Here is a 27,261-nt window from a genome sequence, read left to right as displayed (position 1 = left end):
TTGCAAGAGGTGCCTTGAGCCTAAAAAAAGTTGAGAACCACCGTGAAAGAGGTGGTAGTTTGGAGACACCCCCTTACTTAGACAACAGAGGTTGGGACTTGGGAGACACTGCCTCAGTTAAGGTTGACAGAGAAAGACAAGGAGCCTGCAAAGACTGCCAACTGCTCCCTAAGTCTCAGATCTTCTCATTCCCCTAGGCCTGAAATTTTTCATCCCTAGAGCCCAGCCTTCTGGCTCCCATTACCTTGCTGCCCCCAGATCTGGCCCAGACCCTCCTCAGCCCTTGCTCTTAGAAGGCCCTGTCATCCTTCTTGCCAGAGCTTCTCTGGCCTTGATGGCCAAGTGCTGAACATCAGTTTACATGCCAGACAGAGGTTTGCTCTAGGAGCTCTGGCACAAAGGAGCCAATAAGACCAAAAACCAAAAGCAAAAGACAGATGCTGCTTCTGGATAATGGGAATTGACTTTACTCTCATCTTTGCCAGGAAGCAGCAGAGATAAGCTTTATGGCCCATGTCATCCAGAGATAGGGGTCACTAATGGCAGCATTTATGACCTAGCTCAAGCACTGTTCCCATTGTCTGGCAGAGGAGTCAGAACCAGGGGGGCAGGTCTAGGCCCAGCAGGGATAATGTATATGGCCATTGTCCCTGGTGTCTCACAGAACCCCAGCAGAGCTGAGCAAGTCAAATCCTGCAGGGTTCCCAGCCAGGCCAGTCATGCCCCAGAGACTGCACTGTCCCTCTCCAAATCAGCCCCCACACGTTCTTGTCTGAGCTCATGCTAACACCACCCAACAACCTTGTCGCACACCCACCAGGCCCATTGCACCAAGACCCTGAGAACTGCTGGCTATGCAGCCAGGGGGAGGGGGATGAGGGCTGGCCACAGCCTGAATCTGAGCAGCCGCCAACACCCAGCACTGCTGAAACAGGTGAAAACAGCCCCCACACCAGCACTCACAAACCATCAAGGGGCACACACATCGGGGCAAATACAGACATCCTCAACAGTTGCCAGCCACAAGGCATTTGTTAATCTGTGAAATGATTTTATGCACACAAAAAGAAAAATACTTTAATGGCCTTTACTCTTTGAATTTAACTTATACCCTTGGGGTCCCTTTTTCTAAGAGTTTTTTTCCCTCCCTTTACACTAGTATGCCCAGTGGTATTTTCCCAAACCTTCTTTGAAATACTATGCACCGTTGCTACCAAGCATTCATCAGCAGGGGTCTGTGTGCGTGCACTTCTACATTCAAGCTGCGTACAGCTGGAGGTCAGCTGTGAGAGAAACAGCCTTTAGCCTGACATGTTCACACCTAGACTCCCTTATTACCCTATGCCAAAGGTTTCCCACTTTCAGGTCCCTGTGTCAAGTAATCTTAAGAACTCAGCTGAACTGAGTAGAGGGCAAATTGCTGTTCCCCTGACACTGCCCAGCATAGCTGTCTTTTGTGCTGTCTCCTCATCTCTATTGCCCACTTTCATCTGGTCTCAGCAGCATTGGTGACATGTAGGGGGTACAAGCGGGTGCATGTGCATCCACTGAGATTGGCAGCGCACCACCTAAAAGAAGCACTGCAGATGCTGCCTGCAGACAGTTGTTGCTCACCACTCCCCCCTTCAACTCTGACACTGCCGGTGGCATCTGCAGGAGGTTGCCAATCACCAGACAGTGCTCACCCCCCCCCCCCCCCCATCATCCCCCTAGTTGCTGACACCACCGTGGCCACCTGTGGGAGCTCCCCGCTTGCTGCCGCCACAAAATAGCACACAAACACACCCCCACCACCTGTGGGCGGTCGCTGTGCCCCCCAGCCTTCAGGAACACGCATCATTTGTGCTCAGCAGTATGCTGTTTTATGCCTGACATATTCAGGCATGAGCTCTCCCTCGGCTGCACCCACTTTTGGAAAACAGATCCACCATTAGCTGAAAAATGGGCTTCAGCCAGCATTGTGCATTCTTACTTCTTCCCCACAAAGCAAGGGCAGGCTCATCAAGGCAGCCCTATCAGTTCCCCACACTGCCCAGCATCCTCCCACCCCAGTTCCTGAGATGTCTGCCTATCATGCATCTGTGTTTTGAACACTGCTCTGGTCGTTCACCCCAGGCTGCAAACTGGGCTTTGCCCAGCAGCCTACATTCTCTGTCAGTGTCGACCAAGCAGCAACAGACATGGCGTCCACACACATATGCAGAAACAAACACAACACACACAGGGGAACAGGCAGAAACAAACCCAGTTCTCTCGCATGCTTGCACACACACGAACAACACACAGCACATGCACACAGGCAGAAAGACACAGCACGCACACGCACAGAGAAACTAATACAACACACACAGGGAAAAACACAGCACACATACATACAGACAGGCAGAAATAAGCAGTGTGTGCACAGGCAGAAAAAACAACACGTGTGCGCACACACAGGCTGGAAGAAACAGCACAAACACACAGAGATAGGCAGAAACGTACATGGCACACTGACATGCACACGGAGGCAGAAGAAAATAGCACACAAACACACAGGCAGAAATAAACCTGGTACACACACAACAAAAGGGCCACAAAAATGGTTAGGAGACTGGGCAGAGAAGTGGCTGAGGGAACTGGACTTATTATGGAGCCTGCAGAAGAGAAGACTGAGAGGAGAGCTGATAGCAGTTAGGGCTGTGTGAAATTTCAAGTGTTTCATTTCAAAGCTGTCTCGATGCGTTTCAAGCTTGAAACAGCCAAATCAAAATGAAACAAAAAGCACTGAAACAGCTTTGGAATGAAATGAGGGCACTCAAAATGTTTTGAAATATTTCAAGTTTCAAAGCAGCCTGGTGGTGGGAGGCAGGGGAGAGCCAGCACTGTGCTCCAAGCAGCTCCGCAGCCCCAGGTGGCTCAGCCTGGTGGGGAGCACAGCCCTGGCTCTCCCCACCTCCCACTGCCGGGCTGCTCTCCAGTTGGCTCCACCAGCCCCATGGAGCTCAGCCCAGGGAGGCTCCCAGTGGCTCGCAGCTCTGTGGAACTCAGCCTGGTGGTGGGAAGTGGTGCGCTGCCTTCTGCCATTGGGCTCAGCTCCTTGGAGCTGCACTGGATGCGGGCTGCGCCCAGTGCCAATCCCAGCTGGCAGCAGCACCCTCCTGTCATCCGGCAGGCAGATTGGCAGCCTGCCCACACCCCCAGGAGGGCTACAGGGTTGTGCTGCACTCCTCCCGGGGGTGCGGGCCCCTGATCTGCCTACTGGATCACAGGAGGCTGCTCCTGCCGCCTGGGACTGGCACTGGGCGCAGCCCGCACCAAGCACCAGGAAGATTGGTGCTGCCACTGGGCCCAGCTGGCAGCAACAACCTCCTGTGATCCAGCAGGCAGATTGAGGGCCTGCCTGTACTGGACCTACTGGCTGTTCAAACACCAGCATGAACCCCACTCCCTACCCCAACATTTACATAGCCCACAAGGCTCACTTACTGCTTTTGACAGGATGAGGGATCCACGCTTAGTGCCCTGCCCCCAGCTGCAGGGAAAAGCAAAGCATCCCCCAATCTATGCTGAGGTGGGAGAGAAAACCCCTTCCTGACACCAAAGGCAAGGATAAGGGAGTGGGGGAAGGAGACAGGACCCTCTGGCTAGGACCCCTGGTTGTGAGCGCCAGCAAGGGCATTGGCACAGCCCCATCCCCATCCTGTGCTGCCATCAACACCCAGTGCTGCTGTTGCACACCCACCAGGCCTAGTGCTCCAAGGCCCGAAGAGTCACTGGTAATGCCCCAGGAAAGGCAGGCGGATGAGGGCTGGCTGCGTCTCCCTGCTGCTTTGAGGGGAGCTAAACACATGGGAGAAACCCCAGGCCTAGTGCCTTCCCTCAGCCACAGGGGAAGGCAAAGCCCCCCCAAGTCCATGCTGACTGGGGTGCGAGGGAAAACCCAGTTGTAACCCCAAAGGCAGGGATTGGGGAAGAAGGAAATACTGTGTCAAGTTTTGGGCGCTGCACTTCAAGAGGGATGTGGATAACCTGGAGAGGGTCCAGAGAAGGGCCACTCATATGGTTCAGGGCTTGCAGGCCAAGCCCTCCGAGGAGAGACTAAGGCACCTGGACCTCTTCAGCCTCCGCAAGAGAAGGTTGAGAGGCGACCTGGTGGCTACCTACAAATTCATCATGGGGGCACAGAAGGGAATTGGTGAGGTTCTACTCACCAAGGCGCCCCTGGGGGTCACAAGAAATAATGGCCATAAGCTAGCAGAGAGCAGATTTAGATTGGACATTAGGAGGAACTTCTTCACAGTTAGAGTGGCCAAGGTCTGGAATGGGCTCCCAAGGGAGGTGGTGCTCTCCTCTACCCTGGGGGTCTTCAAGAGGAGGTTAGATGGGCATCTGGCTGGTGTCATCTGAACCCAGAACACTTTCCTGCCTATGCAGGGAGTCGGACTCGATGATCTGTTGAGGTCCCTTCCGACCCTAATATCTATGAAAAGATGGCTATACCCTGTACAGAAGGGATCATGTTGATAAAAGGGGTGAGGGTGTAGCTCTCTATGTTAAGGAAAGCTATGCGTCCCTGCAAGCTGATGTTGGCAACCAGGGTGGATGACTGGAGACCTTCTGGGTTAAAATCCATGGGGACACAACAGTGGGAGCCTACTACAGACCTCCCACCCAAAGTCCTTTGCTTGACCATGAGTTCACCCAGAAACTGGCTGAGGCTGCACGCTCCAGGACCATGGTTGTCATGGGTGACTTCAATTACCCAGATATAGTTTCATAGTTTCTAGGGTTGGAAGGGACCTGAGCAGATCATTGACTCTGACCCCCTGCCATGGCAAGAAAGAGTACTGGGGTCAAATGACCTCAGCAAGGTATAAATCCAGCCTCCTCTTAAAGACCCCCAGGGTAGGAGCCTGCACCACTTCTCTTGGAAGTTGGTTCCAGATCCTAGCCGCCCTGACCGTGAAGTAGCACCTCCTGATATCTAGCCTAAATCTACCCTCTGCCAGCTTGTGACTGTTATTCCTGGTCACTCCTGGTAGTGCTCAGGGGAACAGGGACTCCCCCAATGCCTGCTGGTCCCCCCTGACTAGTTTGTAATACACCACTAGATCCCCCCTCAGCCTTCTGTTGTGGAGGCTGAACAGGTTCAGGTCCCGTAGCCTCTCCTCGTAGGGCCTGCCCTGCTGCCCCCTGATCATGCGAGTGGCCCTTCTCTGGACCCTCTCCATGCTGTCCACATCCCTCTAGAAGTGTAGCACCCAGAACTGGATGCAGTACTCCAGCTGCGGCCTGACTAGTGCCGCATAGAGGGGGAGGATCACCTCCTTGGACCTGCTTGAGATGCATCTGTGGATGCATGACAAGGTGCAGCTCGCCTTCCTGACTGCATCCCCACACTGCCGGCCCATGTTCATCTTGGAGTCAATGATGACTCCAAGATCCTTTTCCACCTCTGTACTGACAAGAGGGGAGTTCCCCAACCTGTAGGTGTGGCGCCGGTTGTTCTTCCCCAGGTGCATCACTTTGCACTTGTCAGTGTTGCTATGAGACAGGGAGGTCCAGGTGAGGGAGATCCCCTGCCCTCCATAAATGCTGACCTTGTGAAGGAACATCTTGAGAAGCTGGACACCTTCAAGTAAGCCGACCCTGACAATCTACACCCCAGGGTACTCAAGAAGCTGGCAAGCATCATAGCCCAGCCTCCAGCATGGATCTTTGAAAACTCCTGGCACTCTGGTGTAGTGCCCGAAGACTGGAAGAAGGCCAATGTGGTGCCTATCTTCAAGCAAGGGAGGAAAGAGGATCCAGCTAACTATAGGCCCATCAGCCTGATTTCTATCCCAGGGAAGATCTTAGAAAAGTTTATTAAAGACGCCATCCTTAATGGATTGGCCGACGTCAACATCTTAACGGATAGCCAGCACAGGTTTGTTGCAGGTAGGTCTTGTTTAACCAATCTTATTTCCTTTTATGACTAGGTGACCTATCACCTGGACAAGGGAGAAGAGATTGATGTCATATATCTTGACTTCAAAAAAGCCTTCAATTGGGTATCCCATGATCACCTCTTGGCGAAACTGGCCAATTGTGGCCTTGGGTCCACCATGATCTGTATGCAGGGAAATTGGCTCCATGGTTGGACCCAGAGGGTAGTAATTGATGGCAGTCACTCATCACGGTGTACTGTGACCAGTGAGGTCCCCCAAGGCTCTGTCCTTGGACCCATATTGTTCAACATCTTCATTAACCATGTGGACATTGGAGTCAGAAGTGGACTGGCCAAGTTCATCAACGACACCAAACTTTGGGGCGAAGCATCCATGCCAGAAGACAGACGGGTGATCCAGGCTGACCTGGACAGGCTCAGCAAATGGGCAGACAGGAACCTGATGGTGTTTAACAGGGAAAAATGCAAGGTTCTCCACCTTGGGAGGAAAAACCTGCAGCATGCTTATAGGCTTGGCAGTGCTATGCTGGCTAGTGCTATGGAAGAAAGAGACTTGGGGGTCATCATTGACCACAAGATTAACATGAGCCTGCAATATGATGCTGCAGCTAGTAAAGCGACCAAAACACTGGCTTGCATCCATAGATGCTTCTCAAGCAAATCCAAAGATGTCCTTCTCCCCCTGTACTCGGCCTTGGTGAGGCCGCAGCCGGAGTATTGCATCCAGTTTTGGGCTCCACAATTCAAAAAGGATGTGAAGAAGCTTGAGAGAGTCCTGAGAAGAGCCACGTGCATGATCAGAGGACAGGAAAGCAGACCTTATGACGACAGGCTGAGAGCCATGGGGCTCTTTAGCCTGGAAAAGCGCAGGCTCAGGGGTGATCTGGTGGCCACCTATAACTTTATCAGGGGTGACCACCAGGATCTGGGGGAACGTTTGTTCACCAGAGCGCCCCAAGAGATGACGAGGTCGAACGGTCACAAACTCCTGCAAGACCGTTTCAGGCTGGACATAAGAAAGAATTTCTTCACTGTCCGAGCCCCCAAGGTCTGGAACAGCCTGCCATCGGAGGTGGTTCAAGCACCTACATTGAACACCTTCAAGAGCAAACTGGATGCTTATCTTGCTGGGATCCTATGACCCCAGCTGACTTCCTGCCCTTTGGGTGGGCTGGACTTGATGATCTTCCGAGGTCCCTTCCAGCCCTAATGTCTATTAAATCTATGAAAAGGGACTGGCTGGGACCCCAACGTATGAATGCCAGAAGGGGCACTGGCACAGCCCCATTCCCAGCCCCAGCCCGGGCTGCCACTAACACCTGCTGAGGAACGTGACAACCATCCCCCCTACCCAGCCCTGTAGCAATAGGAGAGGGGAAATCCCCCTCCAGCCCCCACGAGGTAGCCAGCAAAGGGAAAACATATGAATAGAGCAGATCCAGAGCTGTACTTCTCAATGAGGTACCACAGCTCCAGGGGGTGGGTGGGTGGGTGGGTGTGTGTAAGAAATCAAGAAAACATGCCAATATCAGATCCCATCTGAAAATCATTTTATTAGTTATAAAAGTGGTTTCACATATTTTGTACAAAATAGGAGTTGGTTTCTCTCAATTAAGAGAATCACTTAAACTTAAGATTCCAGCTAAGTGAAAACAATGAGACTGGGTTCTACTGGTTCTGGAAAGGTCCCATACAGTTTGTCCTATGTCTCTTCCAGCTTTGGTCATGATTGTAGACCACCTTCATGGGAAACATCCTTGCATCACTGGCTCTTCGGAGGCTTGTAGTGAACTCTGCAGCGCTCATTAAAAATCTAGGAGACCAAAACAGCAAGTTATTCCTCCTATAAAAATCCTCCACACAGAAGGCTGAGATCAGATTTGGCAACTCTTTCTCCATGCAGTGCAACATTTCAGATGAAACAAAACTAAGGTTTGGCGGTTTGCAGTCATTAGAGATACTGTGACACTTTTCACAAGAAATAACTGTTAGAAGTTGCATTCTGCCAAGCTAAACTGATTTCACCATTTAAATTGGATACACTGTTTGTTACTTCCTGAGCTAGTCTGTTTTAGCAATGATGGTATACCCAAGGGATGCCAGGTTCCACACTAGAGGTGGAATATCACAGCATCACAGTGGAGAATGAAACTTTAACTAGATTTATTATAGCTTGTACCTATCTGTAACTTTGGTACAAGACTATTATACACAGTGGCCATGTCTACACAAGATGCTGACTGCACGGTAGCTCATTGCTATTGTGCAGTCATGTTATGTGGCACAAAGCATCATTTAGTACTTGTGTATGCAAGTACTAAATGACTGTGCGGTAACAACTGTGCAGGCAATGTCTCATGTAAACATGGCAGTTTGTAGTAGAGTGCTTTTAGATAAAAGTGCAATATTAACATGGCAACCTTTATGTGGGGATAATTCCAATCCTGACACTCAACTGCTCACATTTGACAGCTTATCTTAGTTTCTCTAACTGAAGGCTTTACACAAGAAATTAAACACATCTGTAGATGGTTTGCTACCAAAAGAGCTGATAAAAACCACCTTTAATAAGACACACATCCTAAATAAAGTCTATGCTCAGACTTGCATCAAATAATTAAAACCCTGCTTACGAGTTACTTATTACTTTGGTTTGTGTGGGCAAAGGCAAGACCCAAAACACAGCAAGATTGCCACCTAGTGTCAAGATAAGGTACTGACTCAGTAATGAGACACTAGTAGATACCACTTCTTGCAATACCACTTTTTTTTGGCTGAAGCTCCCATAGTATTCTTCCCAGATCTGATTTTATTTAGCATTTAAGATCTAAAGTAGGGTAGGCACCAAACCCAATCCTATAATCCCAGGGGACTTCTCTGCATTTTACCAGTTATGTTCTATTGTAGAAATTTTACTAACAAGATTGTAAATAATAGTGTAGCAGTTAAACTTCTATAGCAGACTCAGCCTCTAAGGACAGGCTGATACAAGATCATAAATAATAGTGTAGTAGACTCAGTGCTTCAAGGACAGGCTGATAAGACACAGGCCTCGTCGCCTTGAAGTCTGAAGCAGAGATACAACCCACCCCCCATTAGTTAACACGTAAAAAAAAAACAAAAAAACCAAACCAGTTCTGAAACAATTAAGAGTTGTCCCACACTGACCTGATATTCACAGTGGAAAATTCCCACCTGCGCACGCATCTTGTCTGTAAACTATAAATCGCCTCTAACAGTCTTTTTCGGGGCCTCTGAGTTCGCTCAGGGTGCCCAGCATGCGGAATAAATTTTGAGACTGACAGCGACTCTGTGTCTTTGGGAACAGCTCCGCAAGAGGTCACGAACTCCTCAACACTATCACCAGGTCAACATTCCCCTGCTTTCCCTCCCGGTCTCGCACCTATTGTCTCCCATCCCCTCTGATATGTATGTTTCATACACAGTAGTTTTTAGCAAACAATGGCTCACTTCATAGAAGTAAGAGAAATAATTTTAAATATATCATTTCTAAATCTCTTTCCAAAAACTCCCATTCCTAGGGCTAGGCTACTTATGGGGACGTGATTTTTAAGGCTTGCCAACAACCTTGATGAAGAATTGTGACCTGCAACATGTGTTGCAACATGCATTGCAAAGCCAGTCCTACTTTGGCTCGATTTTAGTTGTTTTTTTTACTTGATCTGTATATGATAAATAGCCTATATATACTGTTAAAGCAAAGGACTGAAAGATAAGCTGCAAATTATCATCATATGGAAACTCAGGATGTACTTGGGATATATACCGCCTTGCAGCCTTCAAATTATCACTGCATGCCAGACAACTTTTTTAGAAGTTAGTAGTTAGGATGCTTAGGAATCCTTCATGCCTTGGAATAAAAATCAAAGGACAAGTGTTAGTACTTTTGACTGTACTGCTTAGGTCAGGGGTCAGCAACATTTCTGGGCAGAGTGCCAAAAACAACCACGACTTGTAAGATGTTAGCATGCCAGGGGCAGATGGTGGAGGAACCATGAGCGGCCTGATCCTTGTTGTGGCAGTGCAGTCCTGGCCCCTATCCTGCCATCTGTCCCGAGGCATGTGCCAAGCAAAATGCTTTTGAGTGCCACATGCTGGCACCTGTGCTGGGGGCTGCCTACCCCTGGATTAGGTAAAGTTTAAAAAAAGGATTTACCTTCTTCCAGCTTACTCTCTATTGAACTTTACATGATTTAATGATTTTTCTGCCTTAGGCCACAGGAGTACTCACAGCTCAGGTTTACTAATGCTACTAATGCACAGCTCAGGTTTACTAATGCTACAGGTTTACTAATGCTACATTTTAGGGATGTAAATATTATTAAAAATACTGGTTTAGCCTCTAATTATATTGGTTAAACTTTTAATTAATAACACAGCATCTCTCAGAGCCCTTTGGTGCGGGGGCAGGGAGGGGAGGAGGTAACACAATCCTATAACCCCAGGTAAGTTCTCTACATTTTACCAGCTACACTCCATCACCAGGACAACATCCCCCCCTTTCCCTCCCAACCTACCTGTCTCTCACCTATCGTCTCCCATCCCCCTCCGATTCTCACTGCACACGTTTGCATTTTCACAGACCTGCATTTTGCATATTGGCTTCTATTTCACCCAGGAGAGCACACACCAGCAGCCTCTCCCTATGCCTGAAGAAGGGTATTTGTGCCCAAAAGCTTGCAAAGAACAATTTTTCCAACTACTCTGCTGGTCTAATAAAAGAGATCAAAATTTACCCAAAGAACCTTGTCTGCCTATGTCCTTAGACCAACACAGCTATAACCAATGCCCCTGAAATCAGTTATCACTGCACTTATTGGTTAAATGATTCATTGGTTAAGCTTTCACATCCCTAAACCATTTAAGGATCTTAAAGCACTTTCAATGTTAACTGATTAACCCTTACAACCTCCCAGAAGTTTGCCCCATTTCATCAACAGAGAAAATGGAGGAACTTACAGTTAAAAACCATCTTAAAAGAGGCCATCATAAAAATTGGAGCTGTTTTGCTGCATTTGAATCTTTCCCAGCTTGTTCACACTGAACAATCCAAAGTTAACAGGTGCTGTCCTTTGAAATGTTCCCCTTTTGAAAGGGTTCCAAATGTACATGTGCACATACCATAAAGTATTTTTCCTTTTTTATTTACAAAGATTCCTGCAATTCAAACCCCAGGGCCTGGTGCCCATGGGTGTGTTTTCTTTTGAATACTACTTGCTGGCTGCATAATAGCTGGACTCAAACCCACAGGCAGAAATTGCCATAAAAAACCATCTCTTTTGCTGGTAAGCTACACCAATCTTCCAGTACTTCACAGAAATAGTCACTTCTTAATAACTGGCTATTTAAAATGAACAAAATGATCTAGTGGGAAAACTGGAAGAGCGTGGGCTCAGCTGCTCAACGGTTCAGTGCATGGGAAACTGGCTACAGGGTAGGACCCAAGGAGTTCTCACAAACGGATCCGTGTTGTCTTGGCATGAAGTGGCCAGTGGTGTCCTTCAGGGGTCCATGCTTACACTGGTACTTTTCAACATCTTTATCAATGATTTGGTTGGGGGAGTGAAAAGCTCACTGGCCAAGTTTGCAGATGACACCAAGTTATGGGACAGTGTGTATTGTCAGAAGATGGGCTGCAGATGCAAGCGGACCTGGACAGGCTCAAGAGTTGGGCAGACTCTCGATAAACCAGATGGAGCACCTTACACTTGGAAGTGTTAAATTTCATCTGGGGGCAAACAACCCTCAACATACCTACAGGCTCAGTGGTGACAGCCTGACTTGCACCGTGACCGAAAGGAACCTAGGGGCAATGATTGACCACTGCATGAATATGAGCTGTGTCACGGTGCGGGGATCTGGGAGCGGCCGTGATCTCCCTAGCGCCCCCTGCCATGCCAAGCAGGCAATTCAGCACCCTCTATCTCGCCCACCACGTCTTGGTGTCATATAGTTTTATAATGGAGGCTGCCTTATTGTCCCCTTGGACACGGTGCTCAAGTATCTCCTGTCCCCTATCCTGGTTGTACTGACCTGGTGCACCCCAGCCTTATGGGGCTACGCATGCCTCCAACCTCCCCATTAGCACGCCCCAAGCCTAGCAGACATGTCGGACGGTCTTGTGTCTGTACGCTCACCCCTTCCTGGGGTCTCTCAATACGCACACCCCCTCTCTCTGGGGTCCCTCAGTATGCGCGTCCAATATACTCGCCCCTCCCGGGCTTCTGTTTACACTCTCGCCCTTTTCTGAGCTTGTCTCTTGTAAACACCCTCTCCGGGGTCTTTCCGACATAAGCGCCCCTCTCCCAGGGCCTCTCCATGCCCTTACTGTATATGCGCCCTCTCCGGGCCTGTCAAACGTACGCACAGCCCTGTCCGGGCTCTTACTCTCATGCTCGGCCCTGTCCGGGCTCCTGCCCACGTGCTCTGCTCTCTCCGGCTCCTAGTCGCACACTCAGCCCTCTCTGGGGCCTACGCGGCGCTTCTTGCGCCCCTCGCCCTCTCTGGGGCCTACGCCCCACTGGGCAGAATACTGCCCCCCCCCATGGGGCTGGGGTCACGACACGCCACAACGTTGCACCTCTCTCCGGCACTCACCCACAGTGCCAGCTCCGGCACCAATTGCTGTGCCCTCCCGGGGCACCCAGGAACCCCCCCCACTCCACTGCAGAGCTCCTATTGAGACCTCCTCTGTCCCCTACAGCCTCTCCCGGTCCTCTGGACTTTACACCAATAACACCACAGAACCATAAGCCAATCGGCTGTAACAGAACAACAAGCCTACCGGCTATAACGTACAACCCAGTCCCACCAGTCTCTCCTGCCAAGCCTCCCAGGGAGGGTTCTCTCTACCCTGCAACGTGATGCCACTACTCGTTCTGTCGGTCTGCTCGACTCAGCCTGACTCCACGGCAGAGCTCTTGCTTCTCCAGCTGCCAGAAGGGAACTGCCAGCTTGGCTTCAGCCTGGGTTGCTTATAAATGCCAGGCCCTGACCCCTTCTGGTCAGGTGACCTGCTGCGGTTGCCCCAGCAACCGACACCTGGGCTGCCCTAATTTCTTCCTAGGAACAGGGCACCCGAGTGCCCCTGTGACAAGCTGTCAATGTGATGCAGTGGCCAGCAGAGCAAACAACAAGCTGGCATGCATCACCCAATGCATCTCGTGTAAAACTAAGGAAGTGATACTCCTGCTGAACTGAGCACTGGTGAGACCGCAGTTGGAGTACTGCATCCAGTTCTGGGTGCTGCACTTCAATAAGGATGTGGAAAAACTTGAGAGGGTCCAGAAAGGAGCCACCCGTATGATCAGGGACTTGCAAGGCAAGCCATATGAGGACAGGCTGAGGGACCTGGGCCTCTTTAGCCTAAAGAAGAAAAGGTTGTGAGGGGACATGATAGCAGGTTACCGCTATATCAGAGGAGTGCATCAGGAGCTCGATGTGGCCCTAACAATCTATGAATCTATGAAAGTAAAGATAATAAGTACAAAAAGTAGCTTTTCTTCGGAACAAGCAAGCAAGCTTACTTTTCTGACAATGGTTATCATTATTATGACTATTGTTAAAACCAGTTCTGCTTGGTTAGTCTGATTCTGCCTTGTTAGCATTCAACAGAGTCAGTTTCTGGTTTTGCCCTATAGCCAAAAATAGAGAAAATTTCTCATTTTTCTTTTGCCCTGCAACAGGGGAGAAAAAGGAAAAGGTTTCAAAACAGGAATATTAACTGCAAAATGATAAACAGATGCGACCTAACACGTGGAAGAATCCATCACCTTGGTACAGCCCCTAGCATAACTGGGCTAACCCTCTAACTGCAGGATTAGTGGCACAGAGAGAGTTTGCAGGTCAGACTACCCTGCATTCTGGATCTGGAGCAGAGCTGGGTCTTTTTTTTTTAAATCATCCTTTAAAAAAACATGGATTTTTCTTACTTTTAAATTGGATTTTTTTAAAGTTTTCCTCTTTAAAAATAAACCAGCTTAATGAAATGTGAATTCAATATAGCATAAGGTAAGGTATAAATGTAGCTGGTCCCGCGACATCTACGTGGAGCACATCATGGGCCACCGCCAGTACATCGACCGCTCCAGACCAGCCACCACCGGACTGGACCCGGAGGACACCGCCGCCTGAACCACCCCCCCACCGCTTCGCTTCGCGTCGAGAGGACTTCGCCGCCACGGACGACCCTGCCCCAATTGAAGAGGACCCCCGCGATCGGACTCTATGGACTGAGACGCTCACTCCGAGCCACTTCCTTAAACATCGCGGACCACTGTAACAGGTACGTGTGTATCTATCTCCTTTCCCTCTCAGCGTCGCGACCCCCCACTCCCCCTTCCACATCCCCCCACCCCCCGGCTTAGTTGGCTAACATTGTATGGTATGTAACTTAGTCGCGTTCCCCTCCTCTCCCGCATCCCTCAATTGTTAGTTCCTCGCTCGGGTGCTTTTGTATTTCCATCTCAACTTTGTCATCTTTTTCCTGGATTCCCCATCCAAAACATCTACTAATAAAAGACAATCTATCAAAGTAATTCAAATAAAATAACACACTGAGTCCATGAGCCTCTATGCTAAAAATTCTTAAGCTAAAGTCTAATTTTATTCTATATAAGAATGAGGGGAAAACATCAAACTTCTCAGGTCAAGCTTTAAAAATATGGCACATTTTATGTATTAGGGGGTCTGACCCTCCAAGGGCTGTAGGGTCTAAACTACTGGATGCAAAGGAGCAGCAAAGTCATCACAGGTGTTGAGACCTGGCCTCTGACTCCAGCAGACACCATCATGTGTCCTCCTTGATCAAGATAATCCACAGAGCCCACCTGGATGGCATCAAAACTTCTGTTTTATTGGCTCTATTTGAGCTCTGATCATCTGAAATTATGAATACACAGGACTCTGCATGCTTAATGGCGGCTTATTCTCCAGCTCATGAAAACAAAAGCATCTGCTCAGTAACTACCAACCACTGCTACTGAATAGTTCTGGGTACTTCAGTTAAATGGCCTTTCTTGGTTCCTCTGCATATGTACAGAGCTGTAAATACTAACTTCTCAAGTGCTCTATCCATGTCTCTAAACCAAAATACCACCACACACAAGCCTAGGGGGGTTACAACAGCAAAAATCATGGACTGGTAAAGAGCTAGAGTTTTGGGGGGAGGTGAGTGAATGGTGCAGTGGGCTGTCACAGGAGGTTTACTGCAGAGCTGACTAATTAGCTCTGCAGTAAACATCTTGGCATCTACACATGAGGCCCTATTAGGCTACAGAAAACTAATAAACTCCACAGAAGGTCGGTACTTGTAAATATAAGTACTGTCCTGCTGCGGATCTTTTTTGCATGCAGCAGCTCATGTGTAGACACTGCCCAGGTGACTGATTCACAACTGTGCTTCAGTGCAGGGGCTGCCTGCCAGTTAGCTCCACATTGGAGCATCCTCGTGCCCCAACCACAGCACTGAGCTGGGGCGGAACAGCTATGGGCTGGCAAGCTAACCCTCCAGGCTACCTGCCAGCCACTGCTGCACCAGCCTGGCTCAACAGGCTAGAGTCCCAGGTACATGGGTAAACACAGTGCCCAGGAACAATTGGCTCTGGCATGATGTGTGTCAGAGTTTATTGCTGCACATTAATACATACATGTAGGAGAAGGAGTTTGGTTATAGAATTATAGAAAATTAGTGTTGGAAGGGATCTTAGGAGGTCATCTACGCTAAACCCCTGCTCAAAGCAAGACCATCCTAACTAGATCATTCCAGCCAGGGCTTTGTCAAGCCAGGCCTTAAAAACCTCCAAGAATGGAGGTTTCGCCACTTCTCTAGGTAATCGTTCCAGTACTTCACCACCCTATTGTTAATTTCTTGTGTAGAGAAGAGAAAGGGAGCAGAATAAGAAGCAGTGGAAACATATACACCAAATCTACTGCAAAAACTCTATTTAGTTGTAAATCAACTTGCTTTAATTGTTGTATCAACCAATGAAAATTCCCCTTTCTTTAAAAAACAAACAAAAATATACAGTGGGAGAGTTGATAAAAAACAATTATTTAAATTGCACTCTTGGCTTCCTAATGTAAATTATGATTTAAATTGATTTGATTTAAATCAATCCACCCTGAGCTGGAGTGGGTACTGCAAGCAGTGTGGTCCTGCTCCAGACACCATGGGGCCATGCAGCACAGCTCAGAGTGGCATGCAGTTACTCTGATGCTGTGCTGCTAAAAGCAGCTGTTCTTCTACTGCTCCAAGATGTGAGCTGAAATGGGTGCCCCACAAAGTGCACAGGGCAACCTGGCACACCCTGCATGCTTTTTGTGGGTCACTCTGATATCCACAGACAGCACTGGGAGCTGGATGATATGGCTCCATGGCCCTGATTTTGCCTGCAAGCCATATGTTTGACGCCCCCTGCTCTACTGCACATAGATTTCAGTATTGTTACAAATATCAGCAACAATGCTTTTAACTCATTGGCAAACAGAGTAGGTTTGAAGTTAGGAGTCCAAAACTGCACACTAAACTGGTGACAAAACAAGAAATAAAACATACTTTACTGCTATGAGAAACAAAAACTGATATTAAAGAAAAACATCTTAGCATTGTTCAATCAAACACAAGCATTCTCAGATGCTAGTTCCCTATTTCCTTATAGTTAGGGATCTGAGTTTTCTGGTTCCCATAGAAAAACAGAGTAAAACACAGATTTCCCCTTTAACTAGACAAAAACGCAGATTTCTCATTTTAGGGAAGAAACCCACAGATTTTGCAGTTTTGCAAAGAGCTCTGTGGCGGCTGGCAGAGTTCCAGCGTACAAGAGGTTGGAGGAGCAGAAAAAGGGCAGTTAGGCAGGGGGCGTCATGTGCATGTACATGCACATGGCCACCAGGCAGCATGGAGAACAGTTCCTGTAGGTAAGTAGGGAGAGCAGGGGCAATGGGGCAGGGGGGGAATTTAGGCCCCCATCAGGAGGGATGGAGTTGGGCAGTGCTGGAGCTCCAGCTGCTAGCCAGCCAGGCTTGGGGCCTGGGCTGCAATGCATGGCTGCAGAGCCCCAGCAGGGAGCTGGATGGGGCCTTGGGTGGCTCACCTGGGAGATGTGGGGGTGGGGCCAGCTCCTCACTGCCCTGTGCACTCCCAGAGCCCAGGGGTGACCCATGCCCCCCAGTTCTATGCATGAGGCAGGGATGGGGTGGGCTGCCTGCTGCAGGCTTGGGATCCCGCCCTACTGCCCTCCCCCAGGGCCTCCACAGCCCTGTGGGTGCAACCTAGCACTGCAGGCAACAGAGAGGCTACATGGAGATCTCCTTGCAGCTGCAAGCACCATGTTGCCCAGGCAAAGCATCCCCTACATGTGCAACAGCAGCAGGGGCGGCAGCATAGAGTTGCACCCCTCACTTCTGCCACATGCACATGGGATGCATCACCAGGGCAGCATGGAGCTGACGGGGGCAAGCAGCCGTGTGGCTCTGCTGTTGCCTGTTGTTATGCAAATGGCATAAATGCCAGCTTTAGGTTAGGTAAATAACATGGAGATAGACTTTTGTCTATTGCCTTAATCTTGTGTATTATCGGGGGGGGGTGTTCTTGAGTTTTGCATTGCCTTAAGAAACTCCATTTTGTATTGCTCTGTAGCTTGACATAAGCGCTCAACCTTTCACTCCTTTTACGCTGTATGTGCGAGGAAATGGGTGAGAGTGTGGCTCTGGAAAAGGAAAACACCAGTTAGTAACTGGCTGAAGAATGCAGACAGATAAGAGACCAAAACAAGAAGATTCGCCCCAGAATCCACCTTCATGGAGAAACACAGTGGTAACACAGCAAAAGCCCAGAGGACTGAATGAACTGACAAAACTATAAAAAGTGGGACTAGACATGTCAATTTTGGGTCTTGTTATGCATAACATCATGGAGCACTGGTTCACCTGACAAAACGGACCGATAAAAGCCTGGCTCCCGCTCATGATCAACTTAGCTGGCCACTAAGTTGACTCAAGCACCAGTAACCTATACCAGCGCAGAACAGAAATCAGGGGGTGGGTGTGTGTGTGTGTATGCACTAAGTGTACTAAGTCTTTTCATTTAATCACGAATTTGGGGATTTTTAAATTAGAGAATTTGCAATTTTTCATCAGGGAAAACCAGGATCCCTGATGATTAAGATGAGATTCCTGGTAACAGGAATGGTAATGTACTTTTCCCTGTGCCCCCTCCCAAACACACACACCTTTGAGGATGTGGGGAAGAAGGGGGAGAAAGGAAGGATGTTACCTTCCCAATTCTGTCAGGGAAGGCCACAAAAGGAGGTAGAGCCATGACTTTAGTGATGAATCCATAGAACTACCTGCCTGCCAGTTCATCCACCTCACTAGACACCTGCCCCATTACCCTTTCATGCATCATGATCACACATCATTCTGAACACACAGATAGAAGTCACAAGTAATATGACTTATGTTTAATATAATAATTGCCCAGTACCTTCCAGCTTCTGTCATTTACCACTTCTTCAACATTCAACTCTGACTGCATCAATTTCAACTGCAGAAAATGAGAAAGAAGAAAAAACACACTCATTAGTCAGACAATACAATAACCAGAATGACCAGCCCTCCAATCTATTCATATGCCATGAAAACATCCTTGCCCATCAAACATAGGCAAGCATCCTCCTTCATGGTACAGGCTCAAGCCTACAGTAAATGAGTTTTACACTTTCTGCCACTCAACCAAGGATCTATCAAAGACTGAAGATGCTAATACAGGGTTGTGCAAAATGTGGCCCGGGGGCCAGATGCGGCCCACCAGGCCATTCTATCCAGCCCATGGGGCCCCTACAAAATTTAGAAAATTAATATTTATCTGCCCCTGGCTGCCTATCATGCAGCCCTCAATGGCTTACCAAAACTCAGTAAGTGGCTTTCTGCCCAAAAAAAACTGCCCGCCCCCGTGTTAATAAGATAGACGTGGCCAACCTGTGACACATGCCAGAAACGGCACAGGCAGCTGCTGTGAGTGGCACACAAGTCCCAGGCTTTCAGTAAAGGGAGGTGCCAGAATGGAACAGGGGGGCTTGAGCCTTCACAACACAGAGTAGAAGGAGTATATGTGAGGAAGAAGAACACTGATGCAGGAGGTGGTGTTAGGAGTCACTGTCCAGAGCCAGGTTAATCCCTCCCTATCCTTGCAGTTGCCACCAAATTCAGGGTTTTGAATTCTCACTCAATATAAAACTGAAGCAGTTGCAGGGCCAAGGGAGGTTAAGCTAACTTTTGACAGCGACACCTCTCTTGCAATTGCATTCTGCCTCTGCTGCACTCCACAAGTTTGAAGGCCCTTGCTCTCCTGTTGCCATTCCAGCACCCCAATCAGGTATGCCTGCAATAAGGAGAGTAAAGAATATAGATTCATGAAGGCAACTGCCTGGTAGAAACAGTTAATGAGAAGGAACATCTTTCTCCAATGAGTACTGTTTGTGCAAATTAATAAGTAATAAACAGGCCCCTATAGCAGGTAGGTTCAAGAAACAAGTTAAGGCTGAAGTGTCAAGCACTTAAATTATTTATTACAAAATAAAGGTTAGCTGTGCAACCTTAGTTTTGGTCCCTTGTCCATATGCATTATTAAAGTCATACAGGAAGTCTGCAGCACAGCCAAGACTAAAACACTGGAATGGAACCTAGGAAAGCTTTTAATTGGAAAAAAACTCTGTCTTTCAGGCAGCACACTGAATAACAAAGGGAGTCCTACAAAACTGGTAACGTGCAATCAAAACATTTATACAAACTGAGGTAAAATTAAAAATACAGTTTGCAAGTCAATCAGAGAGAAATTTAGGACTGAATTGCCATTTGTAAAATCCCTCTCTAAGGCTCTCATTTCTTAAAAGCAAATCTTAGCCAGCACCTTTAAGAAGAAAGAATATGACCTTTGTGCTAAAGGATCAATGACTACTTTAAGCTCTAAGGTCAAACTGTTTGTTCCACAAATGGCAAAAACAGACAAAGTAATCCCTTCAAAAACCTCAAAGTCTGAATAAACAGAAATGGATATTTTTGAAGTGCTGACATGACCGCTAGGTGACATTACTCAAAGACTCCAGACTGTTTTAAATTATAATCCATCTTTAAGAACCTGACAGGTTGATAAGGATCACAGCCTTTACAAAATATCCAAACAGAAAATATTTACCATTTCCTAAAGATGTCCCACCTGAGAAAGATTTATGGTACTGTCAGAGAATACTGCTGTTCAAGTTACTTTAGTAAGAGAACATGTATGCTGATAGGCTCAGTGACTTTAGATGTGGACAGAAAACTTCCCTTCGATTTCAGTAAGCAGATCATGATGGATTGATAAAACCTGTGATTCCAGCGCTAAATTCAATAAATCCAAAATTGGAAGAAGCAAAAGATGAAGTAATCAGACTCTCCAATCTCTCCCAGCAAGGGGGTATGTTAAATAGCAGCTACACTAAAGTTAGACATTTTCAGACATAAACACTTCGGATGCAAGTTATTCAGATGATGGGAAATGAACTCTCTGGAGCACTGAAGTTGCACAGAGCTGGAAGAAAGTACTGCTGCACCAACTATTAAAGCAAATGGAATGATGTGGGGAATGCTAGGTCTTAACCTGACACTAATTCTAAGCATTGATTCTAAGCAAAATAAGTGAATACAAGATTTGATGCGGAAGGGAGACAGAATTGAAGGTAGAAACAAAAATATTGCTGGAAAGGTCCTTCAGAGGTCATGTGGGCCAACCCCTTGCTCAAGACAGTCATCCCTATCCAAATCATCTAATACAAGTATTTGTCTAACCTATTTCTAAAAATGCACAATCAACCAAGATGCAGAACTACAAAGACACCACAGGGTTAAGTAGGGAGATGAGGACTGTCATTACTGCTGCAACATAATATAAAACATCAGAGTAATGCTAGTCACCATGGGTTTATGGAAACTACATCTTTTCTAACTAATTTGTTTTTTCTTAAATAAGATTACAAGTTCAGTCAATAAAGATAGTAATGATGATGTGGATAAGTATAGAGCTTGAAGGTATATGAATTCATACCACATGACAATGTGATTAAGATACTAGAATACAAAAAGTAACAACACACTAAATGGCTTAAGAATGGACTTCAAAGCATAATTGCAAGTGGAAAAATAACTGAATGGATGCATTTCTAGAGGCATCCCTACAAGGATATGTTCTTGGCCCTATGTCATTTATTTTTTAAAATGACTTAAAACAGTGATTTTCAATCTTTTTTTATTTGCAAACCCCTAAAAACATTTGAATGGAGGCATGGCCCCCTTTGCAAATTTTGAACGAAGGTACAGACCTGTTTGAATTATAAGTGTAGATATTCACATACTTTAGATATATCATAGTTATCTTAGACATAGTCTGTAGACCAAAAAAGGTTCACAGACTATAGGTTGAAAACCACAAAGTAATTTCAGATACCATCTGCAGATAATGTAAACTGGGAGAACTGGTAAATAATTAAGACAATAAGACATGGAGTGATCTGGATTGCCTGGTAGCTGACTGTAATCAAACAGCACACATTTTCAGTGTGGTTAAATGTAAAGTCATACACTGAGCAAGAAAAAAAAATATAGAGGTAAAACTAAAGTCCAGATTGGCTTGAATATTTGCTACATTTATGTCCAACAAATATTTAGTCATTTGGCTCGTGGTTTCATAGATAAAAAAAATGTGTAAAAATGTGATCTGGTTTGAATAGTTTTCATAACTGCTGCCCCATCCCCCACACTAGAAAACGCTATTACTGTGAACCTCAAAAATTTACCACTGGACTATCCATTAGCTTGGCTGTCCAGCGATACTAGGAACCAGTTTTGAAACTCAACAGTTATCACACTATTCCTGGCTGATTTAGCAGGCTCTAGAAAAGATTTTTTGGTGAGGCCTTAGAGGTAAGGACACTTGCTCTAAGTTACTGAGGTCATAGATTCATAAATTGTAAGGCCGGAAGGGTCCTTGGAAAATCATCAGGTCCAGCCCCCTGTACGAAGCAGGAAAGGTAACTGGGGTCAATCTCCTCTTGAAGATTTCCAGGTAGGCTATTGCACCACTTTTGGAGGGAGCTTATTCCACAGTCTGGACACCCTGATTGTGAAGAAGTTTTTCCTAATGTTGAACCTGAATCTATCTTCCAGAAGTTTGTGGCCATCTTTTTTTTTCTTTTAAATAACATAGGTTGCGTAACCCACACAAACCATACCTTGGAGAACAGGAACTGGTCCTGAAGTTTTGAAAACACAAATTCAAATCATCTTTTCTGGAGATTTGTGAGCTATGACAATTTCATTCAGACTCAAGCTTGCTTAGTGAAGTCTGGAAAATATTTCTCTACTTGGCATTTATATTACATACACAAAAATACTGCAAATCAAAATGGCCAAGGACGTGATTATAGGCTGATGCTACAGATAAACTGAGTACAAGTACCAATTAACAGACTGAGTGATGGGGTGGCAATGCCCCATCTACCCACAGCATGAATTACAGCAATGATACAAGAGGCCTGATTTAAGGCTGCACCAAGGTGTGGTACAAAAGGCAGTACTCAAACAGTGAAACTTCCTAGTTTTCTAATGTTTGTGTTTTATTGAATATATTTTCAAATTCTTGGATGCATTAATTTTCTCAAGTTCTGAAAAGATGTAACACACTGGAAGGCATTTGAAAGTGAACAGAAAATATGAATATGAAATGGCCTTCACTTTTAGCTTATCTTGTGCTAGCAGGTTTTGACTAGATTAATTATTAGGTGGGTACACTGTGCGCATTTATCTTTGTGTATATCAGCACAACCAGGGGTGGAACCAGGACATTCAGAGAATGTAGGCAGTACTGTCTTGTTGCCTGAAGAAGTTGATCCTTGCTCCAAACAAATTCACAAATCTTCAGACTTCTTAGATCAAATTCATCACAGCTAGACTTCAATACAGGCCAACAATCTTTTAGAGACAATGCCCCACATCCACCTCATCCCACCCACCCACACACACTTCCTTTGTGACTTAAAATGTTACCGCTTACCTTTGTCTGCTCTTTTCTCAGTTGCTTTAACAATGCTATATCATTCTCAGCCTTCTCTCTCTTTTCTTGGAGAGCTTTTACTACATTGGAAGTCTGAGCAATGCAAGTTTTGATCATCCTCTCCCTGCTGGTATGAGCCTCCATCAGCTAATTGGTGAGTATGGGGGGAATGAAAGCAACAAGTTAAATGTCCCAAGAGAAGAAACAGAAAGACCCTCAAATAACAAAAACAAAATAAAAAAAAAAGATGATGCCTAAATAGCTGTACCTTGACAATGAACTAAGATTGCCCTGATGGTATCAGTTTTGCCACAAATGCTTCTCTTCTCCTGCCTGTGGAACAGCTCATTTCCACACATTATAGGGAAGAAGAATACCCCTTCCCTCTCCCAAAAGCAGATCCTGTTCCTTATAAACTGACAACTGCCTTTGGGGGCAGGTCTTACTTCCCATTCTAAAGCTGGTAAGGAAATGAATTCCAGTAATACAACTATATTGGCTTCTTTACCATGCTTCTTTACCACTGCCAGCCTCATACTACATGCTATGAAGAAACTTTATAAGCAGGTGCTATAAAACCACAACACCAGCAGGGACAGACAAAGCTATTACAATTGTATTCTCTTGCTTTCTGTAAATAGAGTATGTCTCATGCAAACTCTCCCCTCTTATCCAGCAACGATTGAATTTTGCCGTGGGGTACAAGTCATTTAGACAGATTTTCTCTGACAATAAAGTAGGTGGGGCAACAGACAGGAGGGTTGTACTATGACCACCCAAACCCAATTTTGAGGTTACAACTCTCCTAGGGGCGCTTCCCATTGATGAACCCTCCTGCTTTGTTGTTTATGTACTTTGTACCTGATTCTTATCCACACCTCACTCTGCTACTTCACTGAGTCAGAGGTGCTACTTGCCATTATAGTTTGATTCCCTTTGATGCTCAAGGCAGCAAGTATCTGAATTTAAAAAGTGACAGTAGACGGGAATCAAATATTTACAGGAAAGTAACACAGGAATATGCCAGCACCACTATTTATATGGAGACAATGAACGGACTATCTACCACCACACGAAAGTCAGAACTATATCCTGAAGGAACATTACTATAAAGCAAAAGAAACATGTGCATGGTGTATCTGCTGTTAAGTAACTGTTACATGCATGGGACTATAAAAGATCAAGTAGGTCACTTAGGAATGCATAGCGTGCTACATGTCAGGCCAATAATTCTCTGAGAAACAAGGATGTGGTGCTCTGCTTCACTAGACTTAATTTAATAAAGCACTTAGATTTAATAAAGCATCAGGGATTGGGACAGAAAGAAGCAGATATACTTACAGATTTGTAGAGCTCTTGACAGGTTTGCTTGGCATTGATTTTCCCTGCAAAGGAAGCTGTTGGAAGTGTAGTATTTAATTCATGGACTATCCTGTCATCAATTGTCCTCATCACCCTGAGCAACTCCTGTACTTAAAAAGAAATCTTTGCTTACACTTGTAAAAATGGGAAGTCAGAGAAAAACTATACAACAAAGCACGTTTTGGCAGGAAGATGAACTAGGCTGGCAAGAGAATGTAGCTAAAACAAATCTCCAACCTCTATGTACACGAAGTGACAACTTTGAATACAATCTTTAACTTCTTTGTTTGTTTGTTTTTTTAACATGTGGGTTACAGAGATACTCAGGGATCTAAAATTTGCCAAGGAAAATATTCCACTGTCTGGTCCAGGCAGCCTGTCTCCACTCTCCTCTTCTTCAAGTCTAAGGATTTTCCAGACTTCAGTCCCAGGACTGTTCACCATGGCCACCAGTGAGGAGCTTGTAGCTTGCTCGAGTACCTCCTTACCTCCCCTGTATCCATTGCTGTGCTGCCCTTGGAAGAGGGCAAGTCAAGCCAGCATTTCTGGTTCACTTTCTACAAGTTGGACTCTCATCCAGTCTCAAAGGCACATCGTCCTGGGGGAAGGGAAAGCTTCAAAGCTGCTCCTGACTGCTTCAACCAGGCTACAGAAGCTGGGCTCAGCTGGGAACAGCAGCAGTGGCAATGGGCTGGGTCCCTCCCACTCCTGGAGGGACCAAGCAGAGTGGGGCAACCCAGCCCTGATATCACTGCTGCCACCACTGTGGCTATTCCCAGCTAAGTCCAGTCTGCATGCAGTTCCGAGTGGCTTTGGAGCTTTTCCTGCTCATAGACAGCAAGAAAAGCAGTAGCAGCATGCTGGGGAGGAGGGTGAGGGCATATGCCTTTGAGAATGCAGGAGAAGGGGTGGGGGGGGACACAGAATTCTTATTTGAGGACTTTTTTTAAAAGTCCCCAGGGGCTCCTTGCACTGTGGCCCATTCCTTTCCAAAGGAAGGACAGCTGTGCCACTGCACAGCACAGCCTCTCGATCCACTCCTGCTGTGTCTTCCTAAGCACCTGCAGCAGGAAGCATCTAACTAAGCTCCCACAGCAGGAAAAGCTGGACAGCACAATTATAGACAAGTCACAGGAAAAAAACATCATAGGGGTGGGACCATCTTTTGTACAACACCTAGTGAAATAAAGGTCCACAATGGAAGGACCGAGGTTCTTATAAACTACTACGATAAAGAAGAAAAATATATATATACCCTGCAACAAGCTGGCAAATCTCACAGCAAAATGTACTGAATTCTGCAATATCTTGGAAAAACTGCAGATTCAAGGGATACGATGTAAGTCAGTCCCTGGTTACAGCAGTGCACAGTTGTTTCATGTTTTGCATTTGATATGAATTAGTCAAGAAGCACAAGAAACTGGATATGGAAGAGTGTGAGAACAAGATGTGGCACTAATATTTGAATGGAGCTGCCTTTCACCTGTGATACCAGAGGGGCACCTGCTGGAAAGAAGATGAGGAAGGAAGCAGCTATTTAAATAAACCAGACTTGTAACCATGACCAAACAGGCCAGCATGCAAGGCTACAGGACAAACACACTGGGTCTCCTGGCTGGGAATGGCAGTGCTGGCCCTTCATTCCCAGAAAACACAGGCAGAGTTTTGAGAGTACAGCCCTGTTCAAGCAGCAAAACATGAAGAGGCCACGCCTGTGGGGAAGGCCCATGGGAAGCACCTCCACCTCAACCCTTTTCAGAACAGCTTAGACCTGCTCCGAGAGAGTGGCTGGTGCTGGGGAGCAGCATCAAATATGGAGCTGTCTCCGCGCTGGTCATAGGCAAATTAATGCATGAACCAGTGGGGCCCAGGGCCAGAGAGCCTGGTTTCCCTGAGGAAATGGTGGTTCTCCCCTTGCAGGCAGGATGCATTGTAGCCTACAAGGGACTGCTTGGAGCTGCGGGAAGCAGGATGCAGGGGCCCATGTGCACGTGTGCAGGGAGGGAGTGGGGCAGGGACTGGGGGTGCAGCATGGGATCCAGGCTGGGGCCACAGGCTACTCGTCTAGGTGCGCGGGGGGGTGCAGCGCCCAATCTCTATATGCACCCCCCTAGCGGAGGAGTGGGGAGGGGGCATGTGCCCTCCCAAATTTGTGCACGGAAGTGATGTGGGCTGCTCGCTATGGGCTCTCTCTGTCCTGCTGATTTTGCCCCAGGAGCCCTGCCCAGCCCCACCCCTGCTGTCAGCCCGGCAAGAGTGGGGGCCGCGAGCTGTGCCTCCCACAGCAGGCCGGGCCGGGGGTACGGGGCTGGCGCGGGCCCGGCGCAAAGGCGGCCACAACCTGCGCCCGCCCCTGCCAGCTGGGGGAGGAGAGACCGAGGCGGGCATGTGCCCCCACCGCCAGCCCGGCCGGGTCCGCCGGGAGACGAGCAGGGCAGGGCCGTCCCGCGCAGGACCCCGCACGTCCGTGCGTACAGCGGGCTGTAGGGGCCTCCGCTCTTCTACCTGCGCCGGACTCCAATACGTGCGCAGGGCCCGGGCACCGCAGCACTGGGCAGCAGGACGCCCGCCCATCCGTCCCCGGCATGGGCCGGCGCGGGCAGAAGCGAGAGCCCGGGGCGGCACGAGGCCGGCCGCGGCCAGGGCCCGCGCGCACCCGTCTCCGCCGCTGTAGGTCCCCCCCCCGGGCTGCCCTCGCCCCCACCTGGAACTCAGCGAAGTCCTCGCAGCCCGCACCTTCACCGGGCGCCGCCATGTTGGGGAGGGCGGGAGCCTCGGGCCAATCAGGAGGTGGGGGGAGGGGGCAAGCCGGCTGGCGCGTGCAGCCAGGGGTCGTACAGTCGCGGCGCACGCGCAGGCC

General features: G+C 47.6%; 1 protein-coding gene across 2 annotated transcripts; it reads right to left on the bottom strand.

Moving 5' to 3' along the window:
- Positions 1-7,460: 7,460 nt before the first annotated feature.
- Positions 7,461-27,260, bottom strand: MIX23 (mitochondrial matrix import factor 23). 2 transcript variants are annotated; one of them, XM_090053515.1, is made up of 5 exons: positions 27,106-27,260; positions 24,381-24,506; positions 23,040-23,186; positions 18,438-18,497; positions 7,461-7,745 (listed from the first exon to the last, which is right to left on the bottom strand). In XM_090053515.1, the coding sequence occupies exons 1-5, from the start codon at positions 27,154-27,156 to the stop codon at positions 7,695-7,697; spliced, it is 435 nt and encodes a 144-aa protein (XP_089909641.1). In that variant the 5' UTR covers positions 27,157-27,260; the 3' UTR covers positions 7,461-7,694. The 2 variants fall into 2 exon arrangements, with proteins under 2 accessions (XP_089909641.1, XP_089909651.1); XM_090053525.1 differs by lacking the exon at positions 27,106-27,260 and adding an exon at positions 25,657-25,862.
- Between the last annotated feature and the right edge of the window lies 1 nt (position 27,261).

Source organism: Crocodylus siamensis, chromosome 1 (genome assembly GCF_052110815.1).
Source record: "Crocodylus siamensis isolate JL-2025a chromosome 1, ASM5211081v1, whole genome shotgun sequence".
Taxonomy (NCBI): Eukaryota; Metazoa; Chordata; order Crocodylia; family Crocodylidae; genus Crocodylus; species Crocodylus siamensis.
This window is presented reverse-complemented; position numbering and strand designations above follow the sequence as displayed.